The sequence below is a fragment of the Pleuronectes platessa genome, chromosome 11 (genome assembly GCF_947347685.1).
Source record: "Pleuronectes platessa chromosome 11, fPlePla1.1, whole genome shotgun sequence".
Lineage (NCBI taxonomy): Eukaryota > Metazoa > Chordata > Actinopteri > Pleuronectiformes > Pleuronectidae > Pleuronectes > Pleuronectes platessa.
The window spans coordinates 1,611,958-1,637,882 of record NC_070636.1 but is presented as its reverse complement, the minus strand read 5'-3'; the positions used below and the strand labels follow the sequence as shown (position 1 = coordinate 1,637,882).

Sequence of the window (25,925 nt, the reverse complement as noted above, 5' to 3'; positions counted from 1 at the left end):
AAAGCTTTTCCAGAAATGCAGAGCAGCTCCAAGGAGGCAGGGATGAGACAAAGGAATAGAATTTATCGGAGGAAGAGATCAGCGCCCCTCATGTCTTACCTTCGGTAAACCAAGGCCATGATGCCAGACCTCACCAGCGGTGGCAGCTGTGGATTTTGGGAGTGGAACATTTAGTATCTCTGCTTTAACCATTGTTTCACTTTGTTGTTTCTGAATCCATCTCTTCTCCTTCTGTTCCTCTTCTTTCTTTTTTGTTGGATCTGTTGTGTATTTGTCTATTTGGACTTTAGGATCCAAACTGAGTCCAGATGGCAATTCAGTAGAGCTCACTTCTACTTCAAACTCGATCGTCTTAACTGTTGTCATCACATCCTTGCTTTCTTTAACTGTCTCAGACTGGACATTTGGTTCCTTTTCCTTTGAGACAGTTTTAGGTTCATGTTCAGTCACATTGGTTTCTCCCTTGTTCACAGGTTCTGTTTCCTGGCTCTTGGGTGATTCTTGCATTTCTTGTTTCAGCACTTGAACCTTCTTTTCTTCAGCACCAGGATCTTTTACGTCTTTGGGACTTTCCTCTGTGGTTTTGAGGATTTCTGGTATCTCATCTTTATCTTCCGGTAATTTTTCCCCCTCTGGAGATTCAGTAGAGCTCACTTCTACTTCAAACCTGATCGTCTTTACTGTTGTTGTCACATCCTGTCTTTCTTTAACTGTCTCAAACTGGACAATTGATTCAATCCGGGGTTCCTTTTCTTTTGAGACAGTTTTAGGTTCATGTTCAGTCACATTGATTTCTCCTTTGTTCACAGATTCTGTTTCCTGGCTCTTGGGTGATTCTTGCATTTCTTGTTTCAACACTTGAACCTTCATTTCTTCAACACCAGGATCGTTGACCTCTTTGAGACGTTCCTCTGTTATTTTGGGGATTTCTGGTATATCCTGTTTAACTTCTGGCAATTTTTCACACTCTGGAGATTCAGTAGAGCTCACTTCTACTTCAAACCGGATCATTTTATCTGTAGTCTGGTCAGGCTGAACATCTTTGGTCATCCCATCCTTGCTTTCTTTACCTGTCTCAAACTGGACAATTGATTCAATCCGGGGTTCCTTTTCTTTTGCGACTGGTTTAGGTTCATGTTCAGTCACACTGGTACCTCCCTTCTTCACAGATTCTGTTTGTTGGCTCTTGGGTGTTTCTTGGATTTCTTGTTTCAACATTTGAGCCTTCTTTTCTTCAGCACCAGGATCTTTTACGTCTTTGGGACTTTCCTCTGTGGTTTTGAGGATGTCTGGTATCTCATCTTTAACTTCTGGTAATGTTTCACCCTCTGGAGATTCAGTAGAGCTCACTTCCACTTCAAACCTGATCGTCTTTACTGTGGTCGTTACAGACTGTCTTTCTTTAATTGTATCAAACTGGACAATTGATTCAATCCGGGGTGCCTTGTCTTTTGCGACTAGTTTATGTTCATGTTCAGTCACATTGATTTCTCCCTTGTTCACAGATTCTGTTTCCTGACTCTTGGGTGATTCTTGCATTTCTTGTTTCACAACTTGAACCTTCTTTTCTTCAACACTGGGATCTTTGACGTCTTTGGGACTTTCCTCTGTTATTTTGGGAATTTCTGGTATATCCTTTTTAATTTCTGGCAATTTTTCACACTCTGGAGATTCAGTAGAGCTCACTTCCACTTCAAACCTGATTGGCTTAACTGTTGTTGTCACATCCTGTCTTTCTTTAACAGTCTCAAACTGGACAATTGATTCAATCCGGGGTTCCTCTTCTTTTGTGACTGGTTTAGCATCATGTTCAGTCACATTGATTTCTCCCTTCTTCACAGATTCTGTTTCCTGACTCTTGGGTGATTCTTGCATTTCTTGTTTCACCACATGAACCTTCTTTTCTTCAGCACCAGGATCTTTTACGTCTTTGGGACTTTCCTCTGTGGTTTTGAGGATTTCTGGTATCTTATCTTTAACTTCCGGAAATTGTTCAAACTCTGGAGATTCAGTAGAGCTCACTTCTACCTCAAACCTGATCGTCTTAACTGTTGTTGTCACATCCTTGCTTTCTTTAACTGTCTCAAACTGGACAATTGATCCCTTTTCTGTTGGAACAGTTTTATGTTCATGTTCAGGCACATTGATTTCTCCCTTCTTCACAGATTCTGTTTCCTGACTCTTGGGTGATTCTTGCATTTCTTGTTTCACCACTTGAACCTTCTTTTCTTCAACACTGGGATCTTTGACGTCTTTGGGACTTTCCTCTGATATTTTGGGGATTTCTGGTATATCCTGTTTAATTTCTGGCAATTTTTCACACTCTGGAGATTCAGTAGAGCTCACTTCCACTTCAAACCTGATTGGCTTAACTGTTGTTGTCACATCCTGTCTTTCTTTAACTGTCTCAAACTGGACAATTGATTCAATCCGGGGTTCCTTTTCTTTTGAGACTGGTTTAGATTCATGTTCAGTCACACTGATTTCTCCCTTCTTCACAGATTCTGTTTGTTGGCTCTTGGGTGTTTCTTGGATTTCTTGTTTCAACATTTGAGCCTTCTTTTCTTCAGCACCAGGATCTTTTACGTCTTTGGGACTTTCCTCTGTGGTTTTGAGGATTTCTGGTATCTCATCTTTAACTTCTGGTAATGTTTCACCCTCTGGAGATTCAGTAGAGCTCACTTCTACTTCAAACCTGATCGTCTTAACTGTTGTTGTCACATCCTGTCTTTCTTTAACAGTCTCAAACTGGACAATTGATTCAATCCGGGGTTCCTCTTCTTTTGTGACTGGTTTAGCTTCATGTTCAGTCACATTGATTTCTCCCTTCTTCACAGATTCTGTTTCCTGACTCTTGGGTGATTCTTGCATTTCTTGTTTCACCACATGAACCTTCTTTTCTTCAGAACCAGGATCTTTTACAACTTTGGGACTTTCCTCTGTGGTTTTGAGGATTTCTGGTATCTTATCTTTAACTTCCGGAAATTTTTCACACTCTGGAGATTCAGTAGAGCTCACTTCTACCTCAAACCTGATCGTCTTAACCTTTGTTGTCACATCCTTGCTTTCTTTACCTGTCTCAAACTGGACAATTGATCCCTTTTCTGTTGGAACAGTTTTATGTTCATGTTCAGGCACATTGATTTCTCCCTTCTTCACAGATTCTGTTTCCTGACTCTTGGGTGATTCTTGCATTTCTTGTTTCACCACTTGAACCTTCTTTTCTTCAACACTGGGATCTTTGACGTCTTTGGGACTTTCCTCTGTTATTTTGGGGATTTCTGGTATATCCTGTTTAATTTCTGGCAATTTTTCACCCTCTGGAGATTCAGTAGAGCTCACTTCTACTTCAAACCTGATCGGCTTAACTGTTGTTGTCACATCCTGTCTTTCTTTAACTGTCTCAAACTGGACAATTGATTCAATCCGGGGTTCCTTTTCTTTTGAGACTGGTTTAGATTCATGTTCAGTCACATTGATTTCTCCCTTCTTCACAGATTCTGTTTGTTGGCTCTTGGGTGTTTCTTGGATTTCTTGTTTCAACATTTGAGCCTTCTTTTCTTCAGCACCAGGATCTTTTACGTCTTTGGGACTTTCCTCTGTGGTTGTGAGGATTTCTGGTATCTCATCTTTAACTTCTGGTAATGTTTCACCCTCTTGACATTCAGTAGAGCTCACTTCTACTTCAAACCTGATCTTCTTACCTGTTGTTGTCACATCCTTGCTTTCTTTAACTGTCTCAAACTGGACAATTGATTCAATCCGGGGTTCCTCTTCTTTTGTGACTGGTTTAGCTTCATGTTCAGTCACATTGATTTCTCCCTTCTTCACAGATTCTGTTTCATGACTCTTGGGTGATTCTTGCATTTCTTGTTTCACCACATGAACCTTCTTTTCTTCAGAACCAGGATCTTTTACAACTTTGGGACTTTCCTCTGTGGTTTTGAGGATTTCTGGTATCTTATCTTTAACTTCCGGAAATTGTTCACACTCTGGAGATTCAGTAGAGCTCACTTCTACCTCAAACCTGATCGTCTTAACTGTTGTTGTCACATCCTTGCTTTCTTTAACTGTCTCAAACTGGACAATTGATCCCTTTTCTGTTGGAACAGTTTTATGTTCATGTTCAGGCACATTGATTTCTCCCTTCTTCACAGATTCTGTTTCCTGACTCTTGGGTGATTCTTGCATTTCTTGTTTCACCACTTGAACCTTCTTTTCTTCAACACTGGGATCTTTGACGTCTTTGGGACTTTCCTCTGTTATTTTGGGGATTTCTGGTATATCCTGTTTAATTTCTGGCAATTTTTCACCCTCTGGAGATTCAGTAGAGCTCACTTCTACTTCAAACCTGATCGGCTTAACTGTTGTTGTCACATCCTGTCTTTCTTTAACTGTCTCAAACTGGACAATTGATTCAATCCGGGGTTCCTTTTCTTTTGAGACTGGTTTAGATTCATGTTCAGTCACATTGATTTCTCCCTTCTTCACAGATTCTGTTTGTTGGCTCTTGGGTGATTCTTGGATTTCTTGTTTCAACATTTGAGCCTTCTTTTCTTCAGCACCAGGATCTTTTACGTCTTTGGGACTTTCCTCTGTGGTTTTGAGGATTTCTGGTATCTCATCTTTAACTTCTGGTAATGTTTCACCCTCTGGAGATTCGGTAGAGCTCACTTCTACTTCAAACCTGATCGTCTTAACTGTTGTTGTCACATCCTGTCTTTCTTTAACAGTCTCAAACTGGACAATTGATTCAATCCGGGGTTCCTCTTCTTTTGTGACTGGTTTAGCTTCATGTTCAGTCACATTGATTTCTCCCTTCTTCACAGATTCTGTTTCCTGACTCTTGGGTGATTCTTGCATTTCTTGTTTCACCACATGAACCTTCTTTTCTTCAGCACCAGGATCTTTTACGTCTTTGGGACTTTCCTCTGTGGTTTTGAGGATTTCTGGTATCTCATCTTTAACTTCCGGAAATTGTTCACACTCTGGAGATTCAGTAGAGCTCACTTCTACCTCAAACCTGATCGTCTTAACTGTTGTTGTCACATCCTTGCTTTCTTTAACTGTCTCAAACTGGACAATTGATCCCTTTTCTGTTGGAACAGTTTTATGTTCATGTTCAGGCACATTGATTTCTCCCTTCTTCACAGATTCTGTTTCCTGACTCTTGGGGGATTCTTGCATTTCTTGTTTCACCACTTGAACCTTCTTTTCTTCAACACTGGGATCTTTGACGTCTTTGGGACTTTCCTCTGTTATTTTGGGGATTTCTGGTATATCCTGTTTAATTTCTGGTAATGTTTCACCCTCTGGAGATTCAGTAGAGCTCACTTCTACCTCAAACCTGATCGTCTTAACTGTTGTTGTCACATCCTGTCTTTCTTTAACTGTCTCAAACTGGACAATTGATTCAATCCGGGGTTCCTTTTCTTTTGAGACTGGTTTAGATTCATGTTCAGTCACATTGATTTCTCCCTTCTTCACAGATTCTGTTTGTTGGCTCTTGGGTGTTTCTTGGATTTCTTGTTTCAACATTTGAGCCTTCTTTTCTTCAGCACCAGGATCTTTTACGTCTTTGGGACTTTCCTCTGTGGTTGTGAGGATTTCTGGTATCTCATCTTTAACTTCTGGTAATGTTTCACCCTCTTGAGATTCAGTAGAGCTCACTTCTACTTCAAACCTGATCTTCTTACCTGTTGTTGTCACATCCTTGCTTTCTTTAACTGTCTCAAACTGGACAATTGATCCCTTTTCTGTTGGAACAGTTTTATGTTCATGTTCAGTGAGATTAATTTCTCCTTTGTTCACAGATTCTGTTTCCTGGCTCTTGAGTGTTTCTTGTATTTCTTTTTTCAACACTTGAGCATTTTCTTCAGCACCAGGATGTTTGACGTCTTTGACACTTTCCCCTGTGGTTTTGAGGATTTCTGTTATCTCATCTTTAACTTCTGTTAATGTTTCACCCTCTGGAGATTCAGAAGAGCTCACTTCTACTTCAAACCTGATCGTTTTAACTGTTGCTGTCACATCCTGTCTTTCTTTACCTGTCTCAAACTGGACAATTGATTCAATCCGGGGTTCCTCTTCTTTTGTGACTGGTTTAGCTTCATGTTCAGTCACATTGATTTCTCCCTTCTTCACAGATTCTGTTTCCTGACTCTTGGGTGATTCTTGCATTTCTTGTTTCACCACATGAACCTTCTTTTCTTCAGAACCAGGATCTTTTACAACTTTGGGACTTTCCTCTGTGGTTTTGAGGATTTCTGGTATCTTATCTTTAACTTCCGGAAATTGTTCACACTCTGGAGATTCAGTAGAGCTCACTTCTACCTCAAACCTGATCGTCTTAACTGTTGTTGTCACATCCTTGCTTTCTTTAACTGTCTCAAACTGGACAATTGATCCCTTTTCTGTTGGAACAGTTTTATGTTCATGTTCAGTCACATTGATTTCTCCCTTCTTCACAGATTCTGTTTCCTGACTCTTGGGTGATTCTTGCATTTCTTGTTTCACCACTTGAGCCTTCTTTTCTTCAACACTGGGATCTTTGACGTCTTTGGGACTTTCCTCTGTTATTTTGGGGATTTCTGGTATATCCTGTTTAATTTCTGGCAATTTTTCACCCTCTGGAGATTCAGTAGAGCTCACTTCTACTTCAAACCTGATCGGCTTAACTGTTGTTGTCACATCCTGTCTTTCTTTAACTGTCTCAAACTGGACAATTGATTCAATCCGGGGTTCCTTTTCTTTTGAGACTGGTTTAGATTCATGTTCAGTCACACTGATTTCTCCCTTCTTCACAGATTCTGTTTGTTGGCTCTTGGGTGTTTCTTGGATTTCTTGTTTCAACATTTGAGCCTTCTTTTCTTCAGCACCAGGATCTTTTACGTCTTTGGGACTTTCCTCTGTGGTTTTGAGGATTTCTGGTATCTCATCTTTAACTTCTGGTAATGTTTCACCCACTGGAGATTCAGTAGAGCTCACTTCTACTTCAAACCTGATCGTCTTAACTGTTGTTGTCACATCCTGTCTTTCTTTAACAGTCTCAAACTGGACAATTGATTCAATCCGGGGTTCCTCTTCTTTTGTGACTGGTTTAGCTTCATGTTCAGTCACATTGATTTCTCCCTTCTTCACAGATTCTGTTTCCTGACTCTTGGGTGATTCTTGCATTTCTTGTTTCACCACATGAACCTTCTTTTCTTCAGAACCAGGATCTTTTACGTCTTTGGGACTTTCCTCTGTGGTTTTGAGGATTTCTGGTATCTTATCTTTAACTTCCGGAAATTGTTCACACTCTGGAGATTCAGTAGAGCTCACTTCTACCTCAAACCTGATCGTCTTAACTGTTGTTGTCACATCCTTGCTTTCTTTAACTGTCTCAAACTGGACAATTGATCCCTTTTCTGTTGGAACAGTTTTATGTTCATGTTCAGGCACATTGATTTCTCCCTTCTTCACAGATTCTGTTTCCTGACTCTTGGGGGATTCTTGCATTTCTTGTTTCACCACTTGAACCTTCTTTTCTTCAACACTGGGATCTTTGACGTCTTTGGGACTTTCCTCTGTTATTTTGGGGATTTCTGGTATATCCTGTTTAATTTCTGGCAATTTTTCACCCTCTGGAGATTCAGTAGAGCTCACTTCTACTTCAAACCTGATCGGCTTAACTGTTGTTGTCACATCCTGTCTTTCTTTAACTGTCTCAAACTGGACAATTGATTCAATCCGGGGTTCCTTTTCTTTTGAGACTGGTTTAGATTCATGTTCAGTCACATTGATTTCTCCCTTCTTCACAGATTCTGTTTGTTGGCTCTTGGGTGTTTCTTGGATTTCTTGTTTCAACATTTGAGCCTTCTTTTCTTCAGCACCAGGATCTTTTACGTCTTTGGGACTTTCCTCTGTGGTTGTGAGGATTTCTGGTATCTCATCTTTAACTTCTGGTAATGTTTCACCCTCTTGAGATTCAGTAGAGCTCACTTCTACTTCAAACCTGATCTTCTTACCTGTTGTTGTCACATCCTTGCTTTCTTTAACTGTCTCAAACTGGACAATTGATCCCTTTTCTGTTGGAACAGTTTTATGTTCATGTTCAGTGAGATTAATTTCTCCTTTGTTCACAGATTCTGTTTCCTGGCTCTTGAGTGTTTCTTGTATTTCTTTTTTCAACACTTGAGCATTTTCTTCAGCACCAGGATGTTTGACGTCTTTGACACTTTCCCCTGTGGTTTTGAGGATTTCTGTTATCTCATCTTTAACTTCTGTTAATGTTTCACCCTCTGGAGATTCAGAAGAGCTCACTTCTACTTCAAACCTGATCCTTTTAACTGTTGCTGTCACATCCTGTCTTTCTTTACCTGTTTCAAACTGGACAATTGATTCAATCCGGGGTTCCTTTTCTTTTGCGACTGGTTTAGTTTCATGTTCAGTCACATTGATTTCTCCCTTGTTCACAGATTCTGTTTGTTGGGTCTTGGGTGTTTCTTGCATTTCTCGTTTCAACTCTTGAATCTTCCTTTCTTCAACACTGGGATCTTTTACCTCTTTGGGACTTTCCTCTGTGGCTGTGAGGATTTCTGGTATCTCATCTTTAACTTCCGGTAATTTTTCAGACTCTGGAGATTCAGTAGAGCTCACTTCTACTTCAAACCGGATCGTCTTATCTGTTGTCCTCACATCCTGTCTTTCTTTAACTGTCTCAAAGTGGACACTTGGTTCCTTTTCTGTTGGGACAGTTTTAGGTTCATGTTCCAGAATACAAGTTTGACCTGGTTCTACTTTGTCTTGTTGGGAGAAACTTATTTCTACAGATTCCGTCTTTTCCTCAAGTGGCATCACGGCTGTAGAAGCAGCAGATGAAGGTTGAGTGGAGTCACTCTGAGCTGCATCCTGTTGTCCTGCAGTGAGGATTTCTTTAACATCGACTCTCGTCTTTACTGCAGCCTTCTCACTGTGAATGTCAGCTGAAGTCTCATCTTTAACTTCTGGTAATGTTTCACACTCTGGAGATTCAGTAGAGCTCACTTCTACTTCAAACCTGATCGTCTTTACTGTGGTCGTTACAGCCTGTCTTTCTTTAATTGTATCAAACTGGACAATTGATTCAATCCGGGGTGCCTTGTCTTTTGCGACTAGTTTAGGTTCATGTTGTGTCACATTGATTTCTCCCTTGTTCACAGATTCTGTTTCCTGGCTCTTGGGTGATTCTTGCATTTCTTTTTTCAACTCTTGAATCTTCCTTTCTTCAACACTGGGATCTTTGACCTCTTTGGGACTTTCCTCTGTGGTTGTGAGGATTTCTGGTATCTCATCTTTAACTTCCGGTAATTTTTCACACTCTGGAGATTCAGTAGAGCTCACTTCTACTTCAAACCTGATGGTCTTACCTGTTGTTGTCCAATCCTTGCTTTCTTTAACTGTCTCAAACTGGACAATTGATCCCTTTTCTGTTGGAACAGTTTTATGTTCATGTTCAGTCACATTGATTTCTCCTTTGTTCACAGATTCTCTTTCCTGGCTCTTGGGTGTTTCTTGTATTTCTTTTTTCAACAATTGAGCATTTTCTTCAGCACCAGGATGTTTGACGTCTTTGACACTTTCCCCTGTGGTTTTGAGGATTTCTGGTATCTCATCTTTAACTTCTGTTAATGTTTCACCCTCTGGAGATTCAGAAGAGCTCACTTCTACTTCAAACCTGATCGTTTTAACTGTTGCTGTCACATCCTGTCTTTCTTTAACTGTCTCAAACTGGACAATTGATTCAATCCGGGGTTCCTCTTCTTTTGTGACTGGTTTAGCTTCATGTTCAGTCACACTGGTACCTCCCTTGTTCACTGGTTCTGTTTCCTGGCTCTTTGGTGTTTCTTGTATTTCTTTTTTCAAAACTTGAGCATTTTCTTCAGCACCAGGATGTTTGACGCCTTTGACACTTTCCCCTGTGGTTTTGAGGATTTCTGGTATCTCATCTTTAACTTCTGTTAATGTTTCACCCTCTGGAGATTCAGAAGAGCTCACTTCTACTTCAAACCTGATCGTCTTACCTGTTGTCGTCACATCCTTGCTTTCTTTAACTGTCTCAAACTGGACAATTGATTCCATCCTTCCTTCCTTTTCTGTTGTGACCGTTTTAGGTTCATGTTCACTCACAGATTCTGTTCTCTGGCTCTTGGGTGTTTCTTGCAGTTCTTGTTTCAACACTTGAACCTTCTTTTCTTCAGGACCAAAATGTTTGACCTCTTTGCGACTTGTGGTTTTGAGGATTTTTGGCATAACCTGTTTAACCTCTGGTAATTTAGTACACTCTGGAGATTCAGTAGAGCTCACCTCTACTTCAAACCTGATCGTCTTAACTAAAGACTGTTCAGGATGAACATCTGTGGTCGTCACATCCTTGGGAGAAAGCTCTTGAGAAATCTTTTTACTTGTTGTTTCAATTGATCCCATGACTATCTCTGCATAAGTCTTTGGCAAATCTTTAGTTGCTGTGAAAATTGTTTCCTGTAAATGAGGTGTCTCAGTTTGCCCTAAAGACTTCTGTATGTCTGGCTCTTCCGTGATCTTTGTCAATTCTTTCCCAGCCTCCTGAGGTTCTACATCAGTAGTCCCAACAATGAAAGACACTGGTTTAACTGCTGTGGGATCATCACAACTCTTTGATACAACTTCGTTTGCTGTGAGAATTGTTTCCTGCAAATGAGGAGTCTCAGTCATCTCAGCTGCAGCTTTCTCTGGCTCAGGCTCCACATCAGTTGTCCCAACAATGAAACATCCTGTTTTTACCGCTGTAGTATCATCAGACCTCTTTGACGTGGTCAGGGTTTCTATGACCTTTGTTTGCTTTAAAAGAACAGTCTTGGTATGTTCTAAACCTATCTGTATTTCTGGCTCTTTTGTGATCTCTGCCACATCCTTGGTGGCAACGTCTGGGAGAAGTTTTGGAACGTTTGGCTTACTTTTGGTTGGTGACATCTTTCCCTTTTCCACTACAGTAATATCAGTTGGTTCTATGACCACATCTGTAGTTGAATATGGCTTCTTACTGTCAGGGTCTTTGGTTTCCGCAGCAATAGAAGCATCAGTTATCTGACTGTCAGGCTTTTCTTCGGTCTGTGTTTCGTCCTTAGGAGAAAGTTCTTGTGAAACCTTTGGACTCTTTGACTTGCTTGTGACCACACTTGTAGTTGAAGGCTTCTGACTGACAGGGTCTTCTCTTGACTTTCTCCTTTTTGGTATAACCTTTGTTTCTTCCACAGTAGTAGCTTTAGTTATCTGACTGTCAGGCTTTTCCTTGGTCTGTGTTTCGTCCTTAGGAGGAAGTTCTTGTGAAACCTTTGGACTTGTTGTATCAGGTGCTCCAATGACTATCTCTGCAGTTGAAGAAGCCTTTTCAATTTCAAGTTCTTTACCAGATTCACAAGTTTCCACATCAGTAGTCCCAACAATGACAGACACTGGTTTTACTGCTGTGGGATAATCACAACTCGTTGATACAACTTTAATTACTGTGAGAATTGTTTCCTGTAAATGAGGAGTCTCAGTTTGCCCTAAAGACTTCTGTATGTCTGGCTCTTCCGTGATCTTTGCCACTTCCTTGGTGGAAACTTCTGGAGGAGGTTTTGGACTCTTTGACCCTCTTTTGGTTGGTGACGTCTTTTCCAAAACAGTAATTTCAGTTGGTGCTGTCACCACATCTCTAGTTGAAGGCTTCTGACTGACCGGATCTTCTCTTGACTTTCTCCTTTTGGGTACAACTTTTGTTTCTTCAACAATAGAAGCTTCAGTTATCTGACTGTCAGAATTTTCCTTGGTCTGTGTTTCCTCCTTGGGACAAAGTTCTTCAGAAATCTTTGGACTTGTTTCAGGTGCTCCCATGACTATCTCTTCAGTTGAAGTAGCCTTTTCAATTTCAAATTCTTTCCCAGCCTCCTGAGGTTCTACATCAGTAGTCCCAACAATGACACACACTGGATTTACTGCTTTGGGATCATCACAACTCTTTGATACAACTTTAATTACTGAGAGAATTTTTTCCTGTAAATGAGGAGTCTCAATTTGCCCTAAAAATGTCTGTATGTCTGGCTCTTCTGTGATCTTTGCCACTTCCTTGAGGGAAACTTCTGGAGGAGGTTTTGGACTCTTTGACCCTCTTTTGGTTGGTGAAATCTTTGCCTTTTCCAAAACAGTAATTTCAGTTGGTGCTGTGACCAGATCTCTAGTTGAAGGCTTCTGACTGACAGGGTCCTCTCTTGACTTTCTCCTTTTGGGTATAACTTTTGTTTCTTCAACAATAGTAGCTTCAGTTATCTGACTATTATCAGCCTTTTTCATGGTCTGTGTTTCCACCTTTGGAGAAAGTTTTAGTGAAACTTTTCGACTTTCTGACTTTGTTGTGGTTTGTGAGAGCTCAACTTCTTCCACAACTGTAGTTTTAGGTGCTACTATGACTACCTGCGCAGTTGAAGTTGCTATCTCACTTTGAAGTTCTTTCTTGGACTCCTGAGGCTTCACCTCGGTAGACCCACGACCGTCATAACTTGGTTCTAAAGCTGTGGTATCATCAGAACTCTTTGACACGCTACTGGTTTTAGTTTGCTCTAAAGATTTCTGTAGGTCTGGCTCTTTTACAATCTCAGCCAAATCCTTTGCAACAACCTCTGAGAGACGTTTGGGACCCTTTGACCCTCTTTTGGTTTGTGATACCTTTCCCTCTTCCACAACATTAATTTCAGTTGGTCCTTTGACCACCTCCGGAGCCGAAGATGGCTTCGGACTCTCAGGACCTTCCTTTGACTTCCTTCTTCTGGATGTACCCTTTGTTTTTCCTGCAAAACGTCCCTTCGTTTTCCGACTGTCAGGCTCTTTGTTTACCTCCGTCATTTCTACCATTGGCACGTCAACAGCCGTCTCTCTCTGCCGAGCAGCAGCGGAGGTCAGGTCTTTGTTTTCAAGCTCTTTTTCACACAAGATACTTGCTTGATCTTCATCAATCCCTGTCACTGTTCTTATCACAACACATTCGATTTCATGCTCCTTTAAAAGTCCCTGTGTATCAGGTTCTAAAACACACACTTGAGGCTCTTTGTGTATTTCCTCTTCTCTATCACACAGTTCGTGCAAGCGTGCAACATGCATGTGCTCTTTTTCACTCTGGGTTTGGACTATATCTGTCTTTTGGTCCTCAGCTTTCACGACAAATGCATTTTCATGCTCCTCAAGACCGGTCGCAATATCAAGTTGCAAAACACGTACCTGAGGCTCCATGGGAATTTTCTCAATCTTAACAGACTTTTCATCCAGGCTCCCGGTCACATCGTCCATACCATGAACGGACGATTCAGGATGCTCTTCTTTGACCCCTTGCTCCCTGACCTCTGTTGTTCTATCCTGTGTGGTTTTCAAGACTTCTATCTTAATTTTCCTTTGACTTGGTTTTACTTTATCTTGCTCATATAAGTTAATTTCAATAAATTCTGTCTCTGTCTCATATGGTTGTAATAATTCAGAAAGGACATAGGTAGGTGGAGCTGAGTCCCTTTGTGTCACATTGTCTTTGCATTCAGTTCTGATTCCTTGCAGCTTGGTCTCAGTCATCACATCTGCAGCTTTCTCTGGCTCAACATCAGCAAAGGTCTTATCTGTGTTTTCTGGCACTTCTTCACTTAGGATACTTGTTTGAATCTCTATTCTTGGCTCTTGATTTCCATGCTCCTCTGTAGCTGTCTCTATATCTAGTTGCAAAATGCAGACTTCAGACATCAAGTGGATTTTGTCCACCTTGAGAGTCTTTTCCTCCAAGGTCTTGGCTGGTTGGTCCATGAAATATGTCCACACTGTTGGAGGCTGCTCTTGGACACCATGTTCCTTTAACACTTTGAGTTCTTGACCTGTGGTCCCTTCCTGATCTGGTGTCAATACTTCAGAAGCAGGACAGGTGGGTAGAGCCATGGTGTCTGGAAATCCACTGCTGCTCTCTTGTATTTTCATCACGGTCTTCTTAACTGCAGTCTTCTCCAGCTGTGCATTAGTGGAAGTCACATCCTTGCTCTCTGGCACTGCTTCACACAGGATAACTGATTCTTTTATAAAGTCAACCTCATCCTCTTTTTCTTTTGAGACTTTTATGATTTCTTTTTTGTGTATATCAGGCTGTGTAGTCATTTGCAAAACATTCACCTCGGCCACATTGTGGATTCGATCAATCTTAGCAGATGTTTCAAACAGGGTCCCTGGGGAACCGTGTTCCTTGTCCTCTTTGGGTCTTTCTTGTGTGAGCTTAAGCTGACTCAAAGATTCACTTAGTTTCATTATTTCTTGCTCAGACCGGCTTATTTCTGCCACATCCACCTCTCTATCTTGAGGCTGCGCCACTGCACAAACAACAGAAGTAGGCTGAGAAGAGTCGCTTCCAGAATCTGAGTCACATGTCTGATGAATACCTATGTCAGGCATATCGAGAACCAAATATCTCTTTTGGATCTCTGCTGTATTTCTCCATAGTTTGTCAACATAATCTGTTCCATATGGTGCATCTGTAGGCTGGGAGGAAGGATGAGGTTGTGTTTCAGGCGTTGTACTCTGGTCGGTAGACTTAGGAATGGTTTGTTCTGGGGCTTTTTCAGACTTGTCTTTAGGTTCCTGTGACTCAGAGACTGCAAGTTTAGGCAAGGTACTTGAAATAGACTCCAGGGGTTCTTCATGAGATGGAGTATCCACTTTAACTGGGTGAGTATCGGCAATCACCAAAACCTCAGATGTGCCGAGAATGATTGTGGCCAACTTTTGTTCTGGGTACTCCGGAAGAACATGAGTGCTCTGAACCTGAACAGTTATCTCTGATTTCACATCCTTGTTGACTACAGACCTGATGTCACTGAGCTCAGATTTCTGACTTTTGGTCTTTGGTCCTTGTTGTGAGGAAGGTAAAGCCTCTGGAACCATAGCAACCACTGGGCCCTCAGAGTCTTCCTTAGTTTGCTCAGGTTCATTGTGAGCACTTCTAAATGTGATAGAAAACGTCTCCTGACTCTCAGGCTTTTCCATGGCCTGGTTTTCCTCTTTGTGAGGAAGTTCTGGAGAAACCTTTGGATCCTTTGACTTTCTCATGGGTGGCAGGAGCTTAACTTCTTCCACAATGGTACTTCCAGGTACTCCCACGACTACCTGTGCAGTTGAAGTAGCCTTTTCACTTTGGAGTTCTTCCCTAGAGTTAGTAGACTCAGTCTCAGTTTGAGACTTCTGTACATCTGTCTCTTTCTTTATCTGTGCCACATCCTGGGTGACCACCTCTGTGAGATGTTTCACACCCTTTGACTTTCTTTTGGTTGGAGACAGCTTTCCCTTTTCTACAACCATTTCAGCTGGTCCTGCAACCAGCTCTGGCTTCTGACTGTCAGGATGCTCCTTGGATTTTCTCCTGCTAGGTGTAACCTTTGTTTCCTCCACAATAGCAGCTTCAGTAATCGGACTCTCAGGCTTTTCCATGGCATGTGTTTCTACCTTGTGAGGAAGATCTGGAGAAACCTTTGGACCCTTTGCCTTTCTTGTGGTTGGGGAGACCTTGTTTGTGGCCACACCCGCCTTCTGACCCTCTGGATCTTCCACTGTATGAGGTACCTCAGTCTCAGCAAGTTTGAGAGGAAGCTCTGAACTCTTTGGCTTTCTCCTGGGTGGTAGAAGCTTGCTTTTCTCCACAACAGCAGTTTCAGCAACAATATCTGTGGGATCCTTTTCAGGTTCTTGTGTTGTTTCCTTAGGTTCCATAAGTGAAACTCTATCATGGGGAGATGCTTTCTCAGTTTCTGTGAAAACCTCCACGGTCTTTGACTTCCTCCTGATCGGTATAACTTTAGTTTCTTCCAAAACCTCTTTAGTTGGCTGCCTGGAAGGTTTCTGACTGTCAGGCTCTTGTTTTGTATCGGCCCCCTCCTTGGTAACTTGTTCTGGGAAGAGCGTTGGACCCTTCGATCTTCTTTTGGTTGGAGAAATTTTGAAAATGGTTTCAGTTGTTATTGAGACCTCCTGTGAAGTTGAAGAAGACTTCAGGCTGTCGGGCTCTTTCTTTCCATCTTCAGGTTCAACACGATCAGATTCCCCTTTCCTCTGCTGGTCGGTGTGTTTCTGAGGAAGGTTTGGACTCTTTGACTTTCGCTTGGGTGGTAAAACCTCAATTTGTTCTGAAGCAGCAATAACAAGTGGCTTTTCAGGCTCTTTAACCACACATGTAGAACTTTCAGCTGCCGACACTGGCTCTGGACCAATTGAAAGACCTAGAACCTTCGACTTTCCACTGGGTGTAATAATAGTTGTGTCCATAGGAGTAGCTTCAGTTTGCTCCTTGTATGTCAAAGATGTCTGGCTCTCAGGCTCGTCAGTGGGTCTTTGACTCTTTGACTTTCTTCTCTTTGGCAAGAGCTTACTTTCGTCCAGATCAGAAGTTTCAGTCGGCTCTGTGATCACCTGTGAAATCTTTGGTACAGTTTTAGTGATAGGCTCAGAGTCATCCTGGATCGGTGTAGGTTTTGCATCAGTAATCTCTAAAGACACTTCTGGACGTATTGCATCTTCACTGGTATCTCCAAGCTTGGCCGTGGTCCTAGCTTGTTCTGTGAGTGACTTTGAAAGGGAGATTTCCAGGGTCTCATCCACTTTCTGTGTAAGTTCACCTGCAACGTCCTTAGACACAGGGGCAGGAATTGATGGTTTTGATACATCAGGAATAACAGTTGCTACCTTCTCCACCTTACATTGGACAGGCTCTGTATCAGCGGTCACAGCTTTGGTCTTTCTTCTGGATGGAACAGGTGTCGTTTCCTCTCTAACAGCAGACACAGACTTTCCATTGACCTTCTGGATGAGTCTCTGTTCCTCAACAGCAGCTTTAACTTGCTCAGCTTCATCAGGCTCCACTGTGACATGAAGCCTTGTGCTTTTCAACTGTTGGGTGATTTGTGTTGTGCTGTCCTCCAGGACTTGAAGAGTCAAATCTTCCTCAAAAGATGACGTCTTTTCTGTTGATGGACGAGTTTTTGAAGATTTCTTCTCAGGTGAGCGCTTACTCTTTCGTGGCGGTGCCATCAATAACGTCTTTGTCTCATCTAGGTCAACGGACAGGACATCAATGGACTGAACGTCATCCAGCTTTTGTTTCTTCTTGTATTCAAGTTCCTTTAATATAACAATAAAAAAAACATGTATTATTAAAAAAATACACAATTTGTTGCTTTTTAAATGTGATGCAAAATATGAAATGAATTACAAGACATGGAAATACATTTTTATGGCAATGAAACAAAACGTTTTTGATGCAAATAAATACCTTTAAGCTCTGGGTTAGAGAACCTCGACGTGCATCTGCTTCTCTGAGTGTCTCTGAACCGTCTTTCTCCAGTTTCTCAAAAACAACTGGCGTCAAACACTCTTTTAGAAACTGCTGGTGAGAAAGCGCCTCCCGCAGGCCGACCTGCAACTTTTCACCCTCCTCTAATGTCACCTAAGAGCAGAAGGAGAAATTTTAGTGACTGTAATGATGACAAATCTGTGTGTGAACTCGCAAATGGATCCCACTGAAGAAAGTTGTTCCTGAAACTAAGTTCTAAGGAGTGAAAGTATGAAAAGAAGGAAACCTGCACAGTAGAAATGGAATCCGATGGTTTGCTGTGATTCCACTGGTGCAGGGCTTGAACCCAGTCCGTCAGACTGCGCGCTGTGTTGGTGGAGCAGGCGTCCTGATGCTCACTCAGCCGCGACTTCAGACTGTAGACAGATTTTAAATGATAATTAAGAGTCCAAGGAATATTCAGGTGCCAGAATTGATTTAAAAAACATTTGTTCTGGCAGAACCAAAACAAAAGGAAAGTTATTTATGTGTAGATGTGAGTCTTTATATTTAAATCAAGAAACGGCCGACTCATAAACAAAAGAGACCGCTGTGTTTCATTGTATCTGATCAAGAGCAGAATGAGCCACTGGGGCATGTTACTGGTTTGTGAGAATAAATTAGAACTACATTGAAACAGAGGAAACACAGCTGAGGATTTCAAATGGACAGAAGGTGCCTCATGTCCCCACATTGCTTCTTACTGTATTTATTTCACAGTTATATCTCACAAAAACACACAAGTCAAACAAAAAGTGGTAAATATACTTCAAGAGTATTTTGTGTATTATTTTATATTAATGATAGCTTCACTACAACAGTGAGTAAACGTCAGCAGTGGTAAAGCGGGATACCTGTCCTGTTGTTGGCATAAGGATTCAACCACACTGATTGTTTCTGCCGGCAGCTCATTAGTGGAAGGTGTTGACTTCACTTCCTGGTGGAGGTCGTGAACTTTAACCCCCAAACCCTCCAGCGACTTCTCACAGTTCTATCAGGAGGAGACGTCACAAATACAGGTTCACATTCCAGATGTTTGTATTCTAGATGCACAGATTTATATTCTAGAAGTGGAAGTTGCTTATGCTTATTTTGTAAAAAGAGTAAACAGGAAATAGAATGAAAACAAGGGATAGTGATGTAGTCCCACACTCAGAGAGCACATGACGCATCTATTTTCATTCTTAGACATTTTAAGATGAAAGAATGAACTAGAGGAGAAGTAGGAACCTGAAGGCTGTGCCAGTGCTGCTGCAGCTGAGTGATGTTGTGCTGTGGTTCACTGTAGCTGAGCGCCTGGTCCAGAGAGCGGAGCTCCCACTGCAGAGCGGCAGCTCGCTCCTTCAGCTCCTGGCTCCTCTTGGCCGACTGCCGCTCCATCTCCTCCAGCCGGAGCTCGCAGGCCGTCAGACGCTCCCTCACCTCCTGCTCCGAGGAGTCGCAGAGGTCGTGGAGCTGTCTGACCTCCAGTGTTAGTGAATCCCGACCTCCGGGGGAGCAGAGGCTCAGCAGCTTGTCTCTGACAGAGTCCAGCTCCTTCATCTCTCTCTGCTCCCGGTCCACTGTCTGGAGCAAAGCCTGGAACCAGACATGGAGGACATACAGATTATCAAAAAAAATGTTGGGCAATGGTTGGCTCCAGAAATCTTTACCAACAACACCATGAAACTATTTAAAAAAATGTAGTTGTTTTATTCTAGACTAAATATTTGGTTGAACTTGTGTTTTTTTAAGTTTATAGTTATTTTTAATAGGGTTACTGGTCAAACTGTAAAATATCAAGAGTGAATTATATTTCTTTGTCATAAGGCTTTAATAACAAATTCATCTAGGAATCACTGCTAATTTAATAAATATTTTGGACAATTCATCAGCCCCAAAGATCTGACCTTCAGGGTGTTAGTGTTGGTGTATCTGACCTTCAGGGTGTTGACAGCACCATGCAGACCCTGTCTGTCCTCTGGAGGAGCTCCCAGGCCTTTCACATGCTCCCTCAGCCAGTCCTGAGCTGCTTCATGCTGCTCCACCAGCTGAGTGCACTGCCTCTCCGTCAGGATGCCCTGCTCCAGGTTAGCTTCTGCAGCCTGAAGGAAACAGCAGTTCATATTATCACAAGCTGTCAGGCAAACCTTCTACCTATTATTGTGATTGTTATCATTGTCATTTGATATCAACACATTGTCATGAAAGACAAAGAGCAAATTACCAGATGTTAAAAACGAATTTATCTACTTTTCAAATAATCCTTTAGAGTAAAGATGTATAATTCCCTGTGTGTTGTCACCGCAGAGCAGTGGACTCACCATCAGCTCTTTCAGCAGAGCAGGGATCGACTCCTCCTTTGCGGCCCAGGACGGATCGGCCCAGTCTCGGTCCTGTGTGACCTCAAACAGCTTCGCAGCCTGGTGGACATCACGGCACAGGGAAGATCATTCAAAGCATTTGTTACATTTTATTCTCAGCTTTCTGTTGCATATGAGCTGAAGTTTCGTTCCTTACCCGTGTACAAACGTCTGAGAGGACGGGGGCCAGGGCCGTGCTCCGGTCCAGCAGGGCCTGCGCCTGTTCCACCGCCTGCCGCCGCTCGCCCAGGCCCGGCCAGGGGAAGACGAGCGGCAGGTCGGACGTCTGCTTCTGGAGCTCGGCCAGTTGGGCCTCGGCCTGACCTCGCTTGGACCGACAGGACGCCAGCTGCTTCACGACCACCTTCAGCTCTCTGACAGGAATCAGAAGATGATGGAGAACTTTAGAAATCACATTTTCAGTCTGAAATCAGCCTCCAGAATCTATCAAATTCAAATGTGAATAAAATCACGAGAGCAGCTTCCTGCACCTCTGAGTTTCTTCAGCAGAACGAAGCAGCGTCCTCCACTGCTCCTCGATGTCTGAGACCTTCTGCTGAACCTCCAGCTTCTTCCCCCCCTCCAGGTCTGTTTGTTCACAGAGACCCTGAGCTCGTCTCTTCAGCTCCGTCACTTGGGCCTCACCGTCCGACTTGGAGCTTAAAATGACCTGAAGACATAATCATACATTTTTGAATTAGATAATTATTTTGTATATTCGTAGATGTTTATTTTGCTGTTCAGCTGACATTTGTCCACTGGTCTGATTTACAACGTGTAGGAAAAGCCAGGTCTGAATCTTTTCTTATTTTATTTGTTATATTTCACCTGTGCTGTGCTCAGCCTGTCCTCCAGCTGAGCCTGACTCCCCCGAGGGCCTTTCCCTTTGGAGTCGGCCTGCTCTTGCAGATCTTCAACCCAGCGCTTGGTACTTCCTGCCTGGGCACACAGGGCCTCCATTTCCCTGGAGAGCGAGTACTGGACCTCGGCTTCCTTCAGAGTGTTCTCGGCTGTTTGAAGAACCGTCTTCCATTGCTCCTCCGAGTCTTTCACCGTCTGCTCGGCCTCATGTCTCGTGTCCTCCTCCAGGTCCTCCTGGTCAGACAGACTCTGGCTGCGTCTCCTCAGCTCGGTCAGCTTGGAGTCGCCCTCGGGCCTGGAGCTCAGGATGGTCTGAGAGGAAGTCAGAGAGAACATATTTAAAGTTATAAACAGAAGGAAAAGGAATTCTTTATACTTTAAACTTTCAAATCCCGACTGAAGTCCAAACTCATATCGGTGATACATTTATATATTGAAGAAACATATTTATGGTGGGGGGAATCCAGCTCACCTGTGCCGTCATGATCTTCTGCTCTGGATCCATCTGAGCATCCAGAGACACCAGGCTCTGCTGCTTGTCCTGCAGCCAGGCTCTGGTGCTCTCTCTCAGGGTCTCGTACTCCCTCCGCCGGCCCTCCAGAGCACACTGCTTCTCAGCCTGATCCAGAGCCTGTTTGGCCTCCTGCAGGACTCTGGTCCACTGATCCTCAGCATCTCTCACTCTGCTCTCAACCTCCTGCTTCTTCTGCTCCTCGAGGTCCTGTCCACTCAGACTCAGGCCTCGTCTCTTCAGCTCCTGGAGTTTGGAGTCTCCTTCAGGTTTGGAGAGCAAAATGTCCTGGAGATAAAATACAGCAGGTTGAATATGATCTGTAACATGCACAAGATTATTGTGTGGTTGGGACATGGAGCTGCAGTGACTGATCCGATACCACAAGGGGGCAGAGTAAATCCAAAAAGAAGTAAATACCCCACAGCATGACTTTAACACTTCCTTCACTTCCCTTTCCTGGGCTCTGTCAGCTCTTAAAGTAAAATGTCTAGAAAGAATAATATCTCTGTAGTGTAAAACTCACCTGTGCTGTGAGCAGCTTGTCCTCGGCCTTGGTCCTGCTGCTCAGTGAGGTCACTCGCTGTTGGAAGTCTGCGAGCCAGCGCCTGGTGTCCTGCTGGTGGGAATCGAACTCTCTCAACTGAGAAGAGAAAGACACTGACGTGATGAGGTGGACTAAAACGCTTCAGGAAGACGTGTTTGGATTGTTCTGGGATCGGAGTTTAAAACTATTCAATTCTATTTAAAGGCCTTTTTATTGATCCTAATAAAAAGGCCTTTAAGAGATTTTTAAACTGTAATAACGGTTTAACAGACGCCTCTCACCTCCAGGCTCCTCCTCCCCGTCTCCTTTGTGATCTGAGCGTCTGCGTCATCCTTGATCCGATTGGCCGCCTGCAGCAGCGCCCTCCACTGCTCCTCCGTGTCCCGGACCGTCTGCTGGACGTGCAGCCTCCGGCCCTCGTCTGCGTCGGGGTGGTCACACAGGCTCTGGCCTCGCCGCCGCAGGTTGTTCACCTGACAGTCGCCTTCGGGTCTGGAGCCCAGGACGCTCTGGAAAAAACAAAACAGCATCATATTCATTAAATACAAAAAGTCCTTAATTCAGACTTCTGATTATAATTATTTATTATTAGAATGTATGGTAATAACTGGGAGAGGGTGAAATAGTTTCGATTTAAAACTAACATCAGAAAATATTTTCACATTTTCACAACTGATGGGATCAAAGAGGAAGATGGACGATATGACAACTCCCAAAGTGGAGCCATAGGGTCTCGATTGCCCCCTGGTGGCTGGCTGCAGTAAAGGTTATAAACACTGCCTCCTCCATGTTAGCAGATGGGACATGGACCAAAAATAAATAATCACAATAGACGTTAAATAAATGTTTGTCAAAGATGGTTTCTGTCGTTTCAGGTCGTTCTTATCACACTGATGTTTGTTCAAGTGTTTCTGGTCAGTTCGGTTTGTATTAGTTATTTTATTTTATTAAAAAACGGTGGTTCGTGACTCCTGACCGTGGCAGTGTTCATATCTATATTTGGGCTTCCTTTCTAGACAGTGGGAGGAAGAGGAGAAGTGTCGTCCATCTTCAACTATACTCCAAACCTTTTTCAAAGTCAACTCATCAAAGTTCAGACCTGAGCAGTGAGACATCTCTCCTCCGGTGGTGAGAGACAACCCACAGACTGTAACTTCTGTTGTCTGTCCCTGATCCACGACTGAGTGTCTTTACTCTGCGTGTCGAAGTCGTCTGAGAGACCTCTGAGCTCGGCCTGTCCTGCAGCCTGCAGCACCATCCTCCACTGCTGCTCCGCGTTCTCCACCAGCTGCTGCACCTCGGACCTCCTGCTCGGCTCCAGGCCGGCGCTCAGACTCTCGCCTCCTCTCTTCAGCTCCAGCACCTTCGACTCCCCCTCGGGCGAGGCGCTCAAAGCGGCCTGAAGGAGAAGACACAGAGGTGTTGGTGTAAAGCTTTTGATATCAGAACGTCCTCCACTACATTGTGCAGGTGTGATCAAACCGGACTCACCTGTGAAACCTGTAACCTCTGCTCACACTGCATGTGTCCACCGAGGGACAACAGCTTCTGCTTCTGCTCCTTCATCCAGGTCTGGGTCTGTTCACTTTGGGTTTTGAAAGAATCAAACTCTCTGTCGGACGCAGCGTCGGCCTCCGCCTTGTGGAGAGCCTCCTCTGCAGCCTCCATCACGTTCCTCCACTGCTCCTCCCTGTGACTGACTGCGTCCTGAACCTCTCGTCTCCTGCTGTCGTCCATCGCCTGCTTGTCACACAGTCTCTGACCCTGCTGCTTCAGATCCTGGAGCTTTGACTCTCCCTCTGGTTTGGAGTTGAGAGTCGCCTGAAAACAACACACGTCTCTTTAGGTGAGCACAACAGCTGGATCCTTCCTGAAGTTATAACCCACCACACTCTAAAACAAATGACCCACACACTCTTTTAAACTCACTTGTGCGATCTGGAGCTTTTCCTCGACTGGCATGTGTCCGCCGACAGACTGCAGGTTCTGTTCCTGGTCTCTTATCCAGGACTGGACGTTTTCACTCTGGGTTTTGAAAGCTCTCATGTCTTTGTCCAACAGAGCTTGTGCCTCCACCTTGTTGAGAGCCTCCTCTGCCGTGTGCAGGGCGGCCGTCCACTGCTCCTCTGCTTCTCTGACCGACTGGAGGACCTGTTGTCTCCTGGTCTCGTCCAGCTTCTCCTGCTCACACAGACTCTGGCTTTGTCTTCTCAGGTTGGTCATCTTAGAGTCTCCCTCGGGTTTGGAGCTCAGGATCGTCTGGGGACACGATATGAAAAATAATTGGAAACTTCTCAGAGGATGAATCTTAACATCTGGGTCATTCTGGGACTTTGGGATTCAAATGGTTAAATCACAACTGAATCTCCACTGACCTGTGCTTTGCACTTTGTCTCCTCCGTCTGGACGTCTCTGCCGGTGGAGCTGAGGGGTTGCAGAAGGTCTCTGATCCAGATCCTGGTGCTCTCAGCCTGGGTATCGAACCTGTTGCACTCCCCCTCCAGGTCGCTCTGGGCCTTGGTCTCCTTCTGCAGCCGAGCCTCCAGGTTTCTGTAGCGTTGAATCAGGTTATCACCGTCTTTCAGGAGGGTCTCAGCTCTGACGCCTTGTCTGCGCACTGATGCCAACAGCTCACTGAGGGTCTCCGCTCTACCACTGTCACATGGAGAGAAATACAGGTATATAAGACACGTCGAGGGGACAGACGGCTTTCTGTAAAGTGACCTAATAGTTCAGTTTGAATAAAACCAAGATCACATTAAGTAATCTATACATGTGTCTCAAATTCTGAATCTCAAAAGAATGGTGAGCTCATCATCTACAGATTTGTAAATTTCTAAATATCAGTCACATCACTAAAATGTTTTAACACCTTCACTGTATGTGTGTTATGCACAGATTTGCATTCATATCAATTTTATATCTCATTTAACTACACGTTGAAGCTAGAGATCTGATTGTCTGATTAATGTCACCTCTCATCCTGAAGCTCTTTGAGGAGACGTTTGTGTTTGTCCGACGCCACAGATTGTTTCTCTTTGGTCTGCAGCCACTCGCGGAAGCTGTCATGCTGCTTCTGTAAACTAGAGAACAAACGACATGTTACTCTTACACTCTTCTCACTGCAGGAGAGGAGATTGATTCATGTTAATGTTGAGGATCCATGAGTTCACCTGTTCAGGTCACTGAGCAGTGACTCCATCTGCTGCTGCCTGTTGTGGCAGTGGGTTCTGAACGTTCCCACCTCCTCCTGCTGCTCCTTCATCCAGCCGCTGAGCTCAGAGAGCTGCTGGGGAGGAATCTGCTCTCTGCCTTTCTCCAGCTGAACTTTCATCTGATCCAGACGTCGCTCTGCATCCTTGGATTTTAAGAAAGCCTGATGCACACAAGAGAAACCGTGAGGACCCATCTATCTTTATTCATATAGAAATCAGACCTAGATCACATAGATTCATAGACGTCTAAATCATCATTCACTCCTCCACTCACGGTGAGTCTTTGCAGAGACGTCTCCACATCTGTTTTGCTCTCAGGGTTTTCGAAGCACTCGTTGACACAAAGCTGTAAATCCTGGAACCATTCCTCGAAGGACTGCCTCTCATCTGAGGAAACATCACATCCATTTACATCAAGTAAAATGTATTAAGTGCAAATTAAAACCCAGAAGACAAATTAAGCTTCAAGAGATGAATCCCAGCCGATTTTAATCACAGACCTTTGAGCACTTTGAGCAGGCCCTTGTCCCGTTCCTCTCTCTTCAGGTGAATCATGTCCTTGGTGCGGGAGATGGCTTCTGTCAGTCGGCTGCAGTCCACAGACAGGGCTTCCATTACCTGGGGACTGGCCACACTGGAAACCAAACCCACCTCCTTCATCACAGCCTCTGCCTGTTGCTCCTGAGTCTCCAGATCAGAAACCAGATCCTGGTGGAGACAACATATAATGAAAATACATTTCCCTTCTCTGACTGACATGTTATTTAAGCTTCTGAACGTTTCTCTATGTACCTGTATCTGGACCTCGACGTTCGGTCCTGAAGCATCGATCTTACTCAGAGAACACTGGATGTTCTGAACAGTTGACTGACACTCGTCGATCTTCTCAGCGAGGTGTTTCTTCACAGCTATCAGCTCCTCAAACACGTCTGTGCAGTCTGTGAACAGCTCCTTCACCTGCTCCATCCTCTTCCTCAGCTGGGTTTCCATCACCTGCAGTGAGAGGAGGAGCAGGGTTGAAACAAACGCCGTAGAAAAGGACACAAACACTGTGAAGCGAGATTTTTTAATG

General features: G+C 43.6%; 2 protein-coding genes across 2 annotated transcripts in view; one reads left to right on the top strand and one right to left on the bottom strand.

Annotated features, from left to right (window-relative positions):
- Positions 1-25,925, top strand: part of LOC128450900 (E3 ubiquitin-protein ligase TRIM35) — a 454,970-nt gene that overhangs the window by 172,554 nt on the left and 256,491 nt on the right. The gene's annotated exons all lie outside the window — the stretch shown is intronic.
- Positions 1-25,925, bottom strand: part of LOC128450984 (uncharacterized) — a 62,041-nt gene that overhangs the window by 15,800 nt on the left and 20,316 nt on the right. Inside the window, exons 34-55 of the mRNA XM_053434753.1 lie at positions 25,646-25,846; positions 25,354-25,561; positions 25,128-25,240; positions 24,812-25,014; positions 24,614-24,721; positions 24,014-24,293; positions 23,568-23,897; positions 23,130-23,459; positions 22,738-23,037; positions 21,920-22,147; positions 21,618-21,734; positions 21,053-21,379; positions 20,548-20,892; positions 20,211-20,389; positions 19,877-20,093; positions 19,681-19,779; positions 19,297-19,461; positions 18,608-18,955; positions 18,232-18,368; positions 17,625-17,754; positions 17,318-17,491; positions 100-17,166 (exon numbers count right to left, since the gene is read on the bottom strand). Of these exons, the coding sequence (XP_053290728.1) occupies positions 100-17,166; positions 17,318-17,491; positions 17,625-17,754; positions 18,232-18,368; positions 18,608-18,955; positions 19,297-19,461; positions 19,681-19,779; positions 19,877-20,093; positions 20,211-20,389; positions 20,548-20,892; positions 21,053-21,379; positions 21,618-21,734; positions 21,920-22,147; positions 22,738-23,037; positions 23,130-23,459; positions 23,568-23,897; positions 24,014-24,293; positions 24,614-24,721; positions 24,812-25,014; positions 25,128-25,240; positions 25,354-25,561; positions 25,646-25,846 (21,606 nt within the window). The remainder of the gene's footprint in view (positions 1-99; positions 17,167-17,317; positions 17,492-17,624; positions 17,755-18,231; positions 18,369-18,607; positions 18,956-19,296; positions 19,462-19,680; positions 19,780-19,876; positions 20,094-20,210; positions 20,390-20,547; positions 20,893-21,052; positions 21,380-21,617; positions 21,735-21,919; positions 22,148-22,737; positions 23,038-23,129; positions 23,460-23,567; positions 23,898-24,013; positions 24,294-24,613; positions 24,722-24,811; positions 25,015-25,127; positions 25,241-25,353; positions 25,562-25,645; positions 25,847-25,925) is intronic.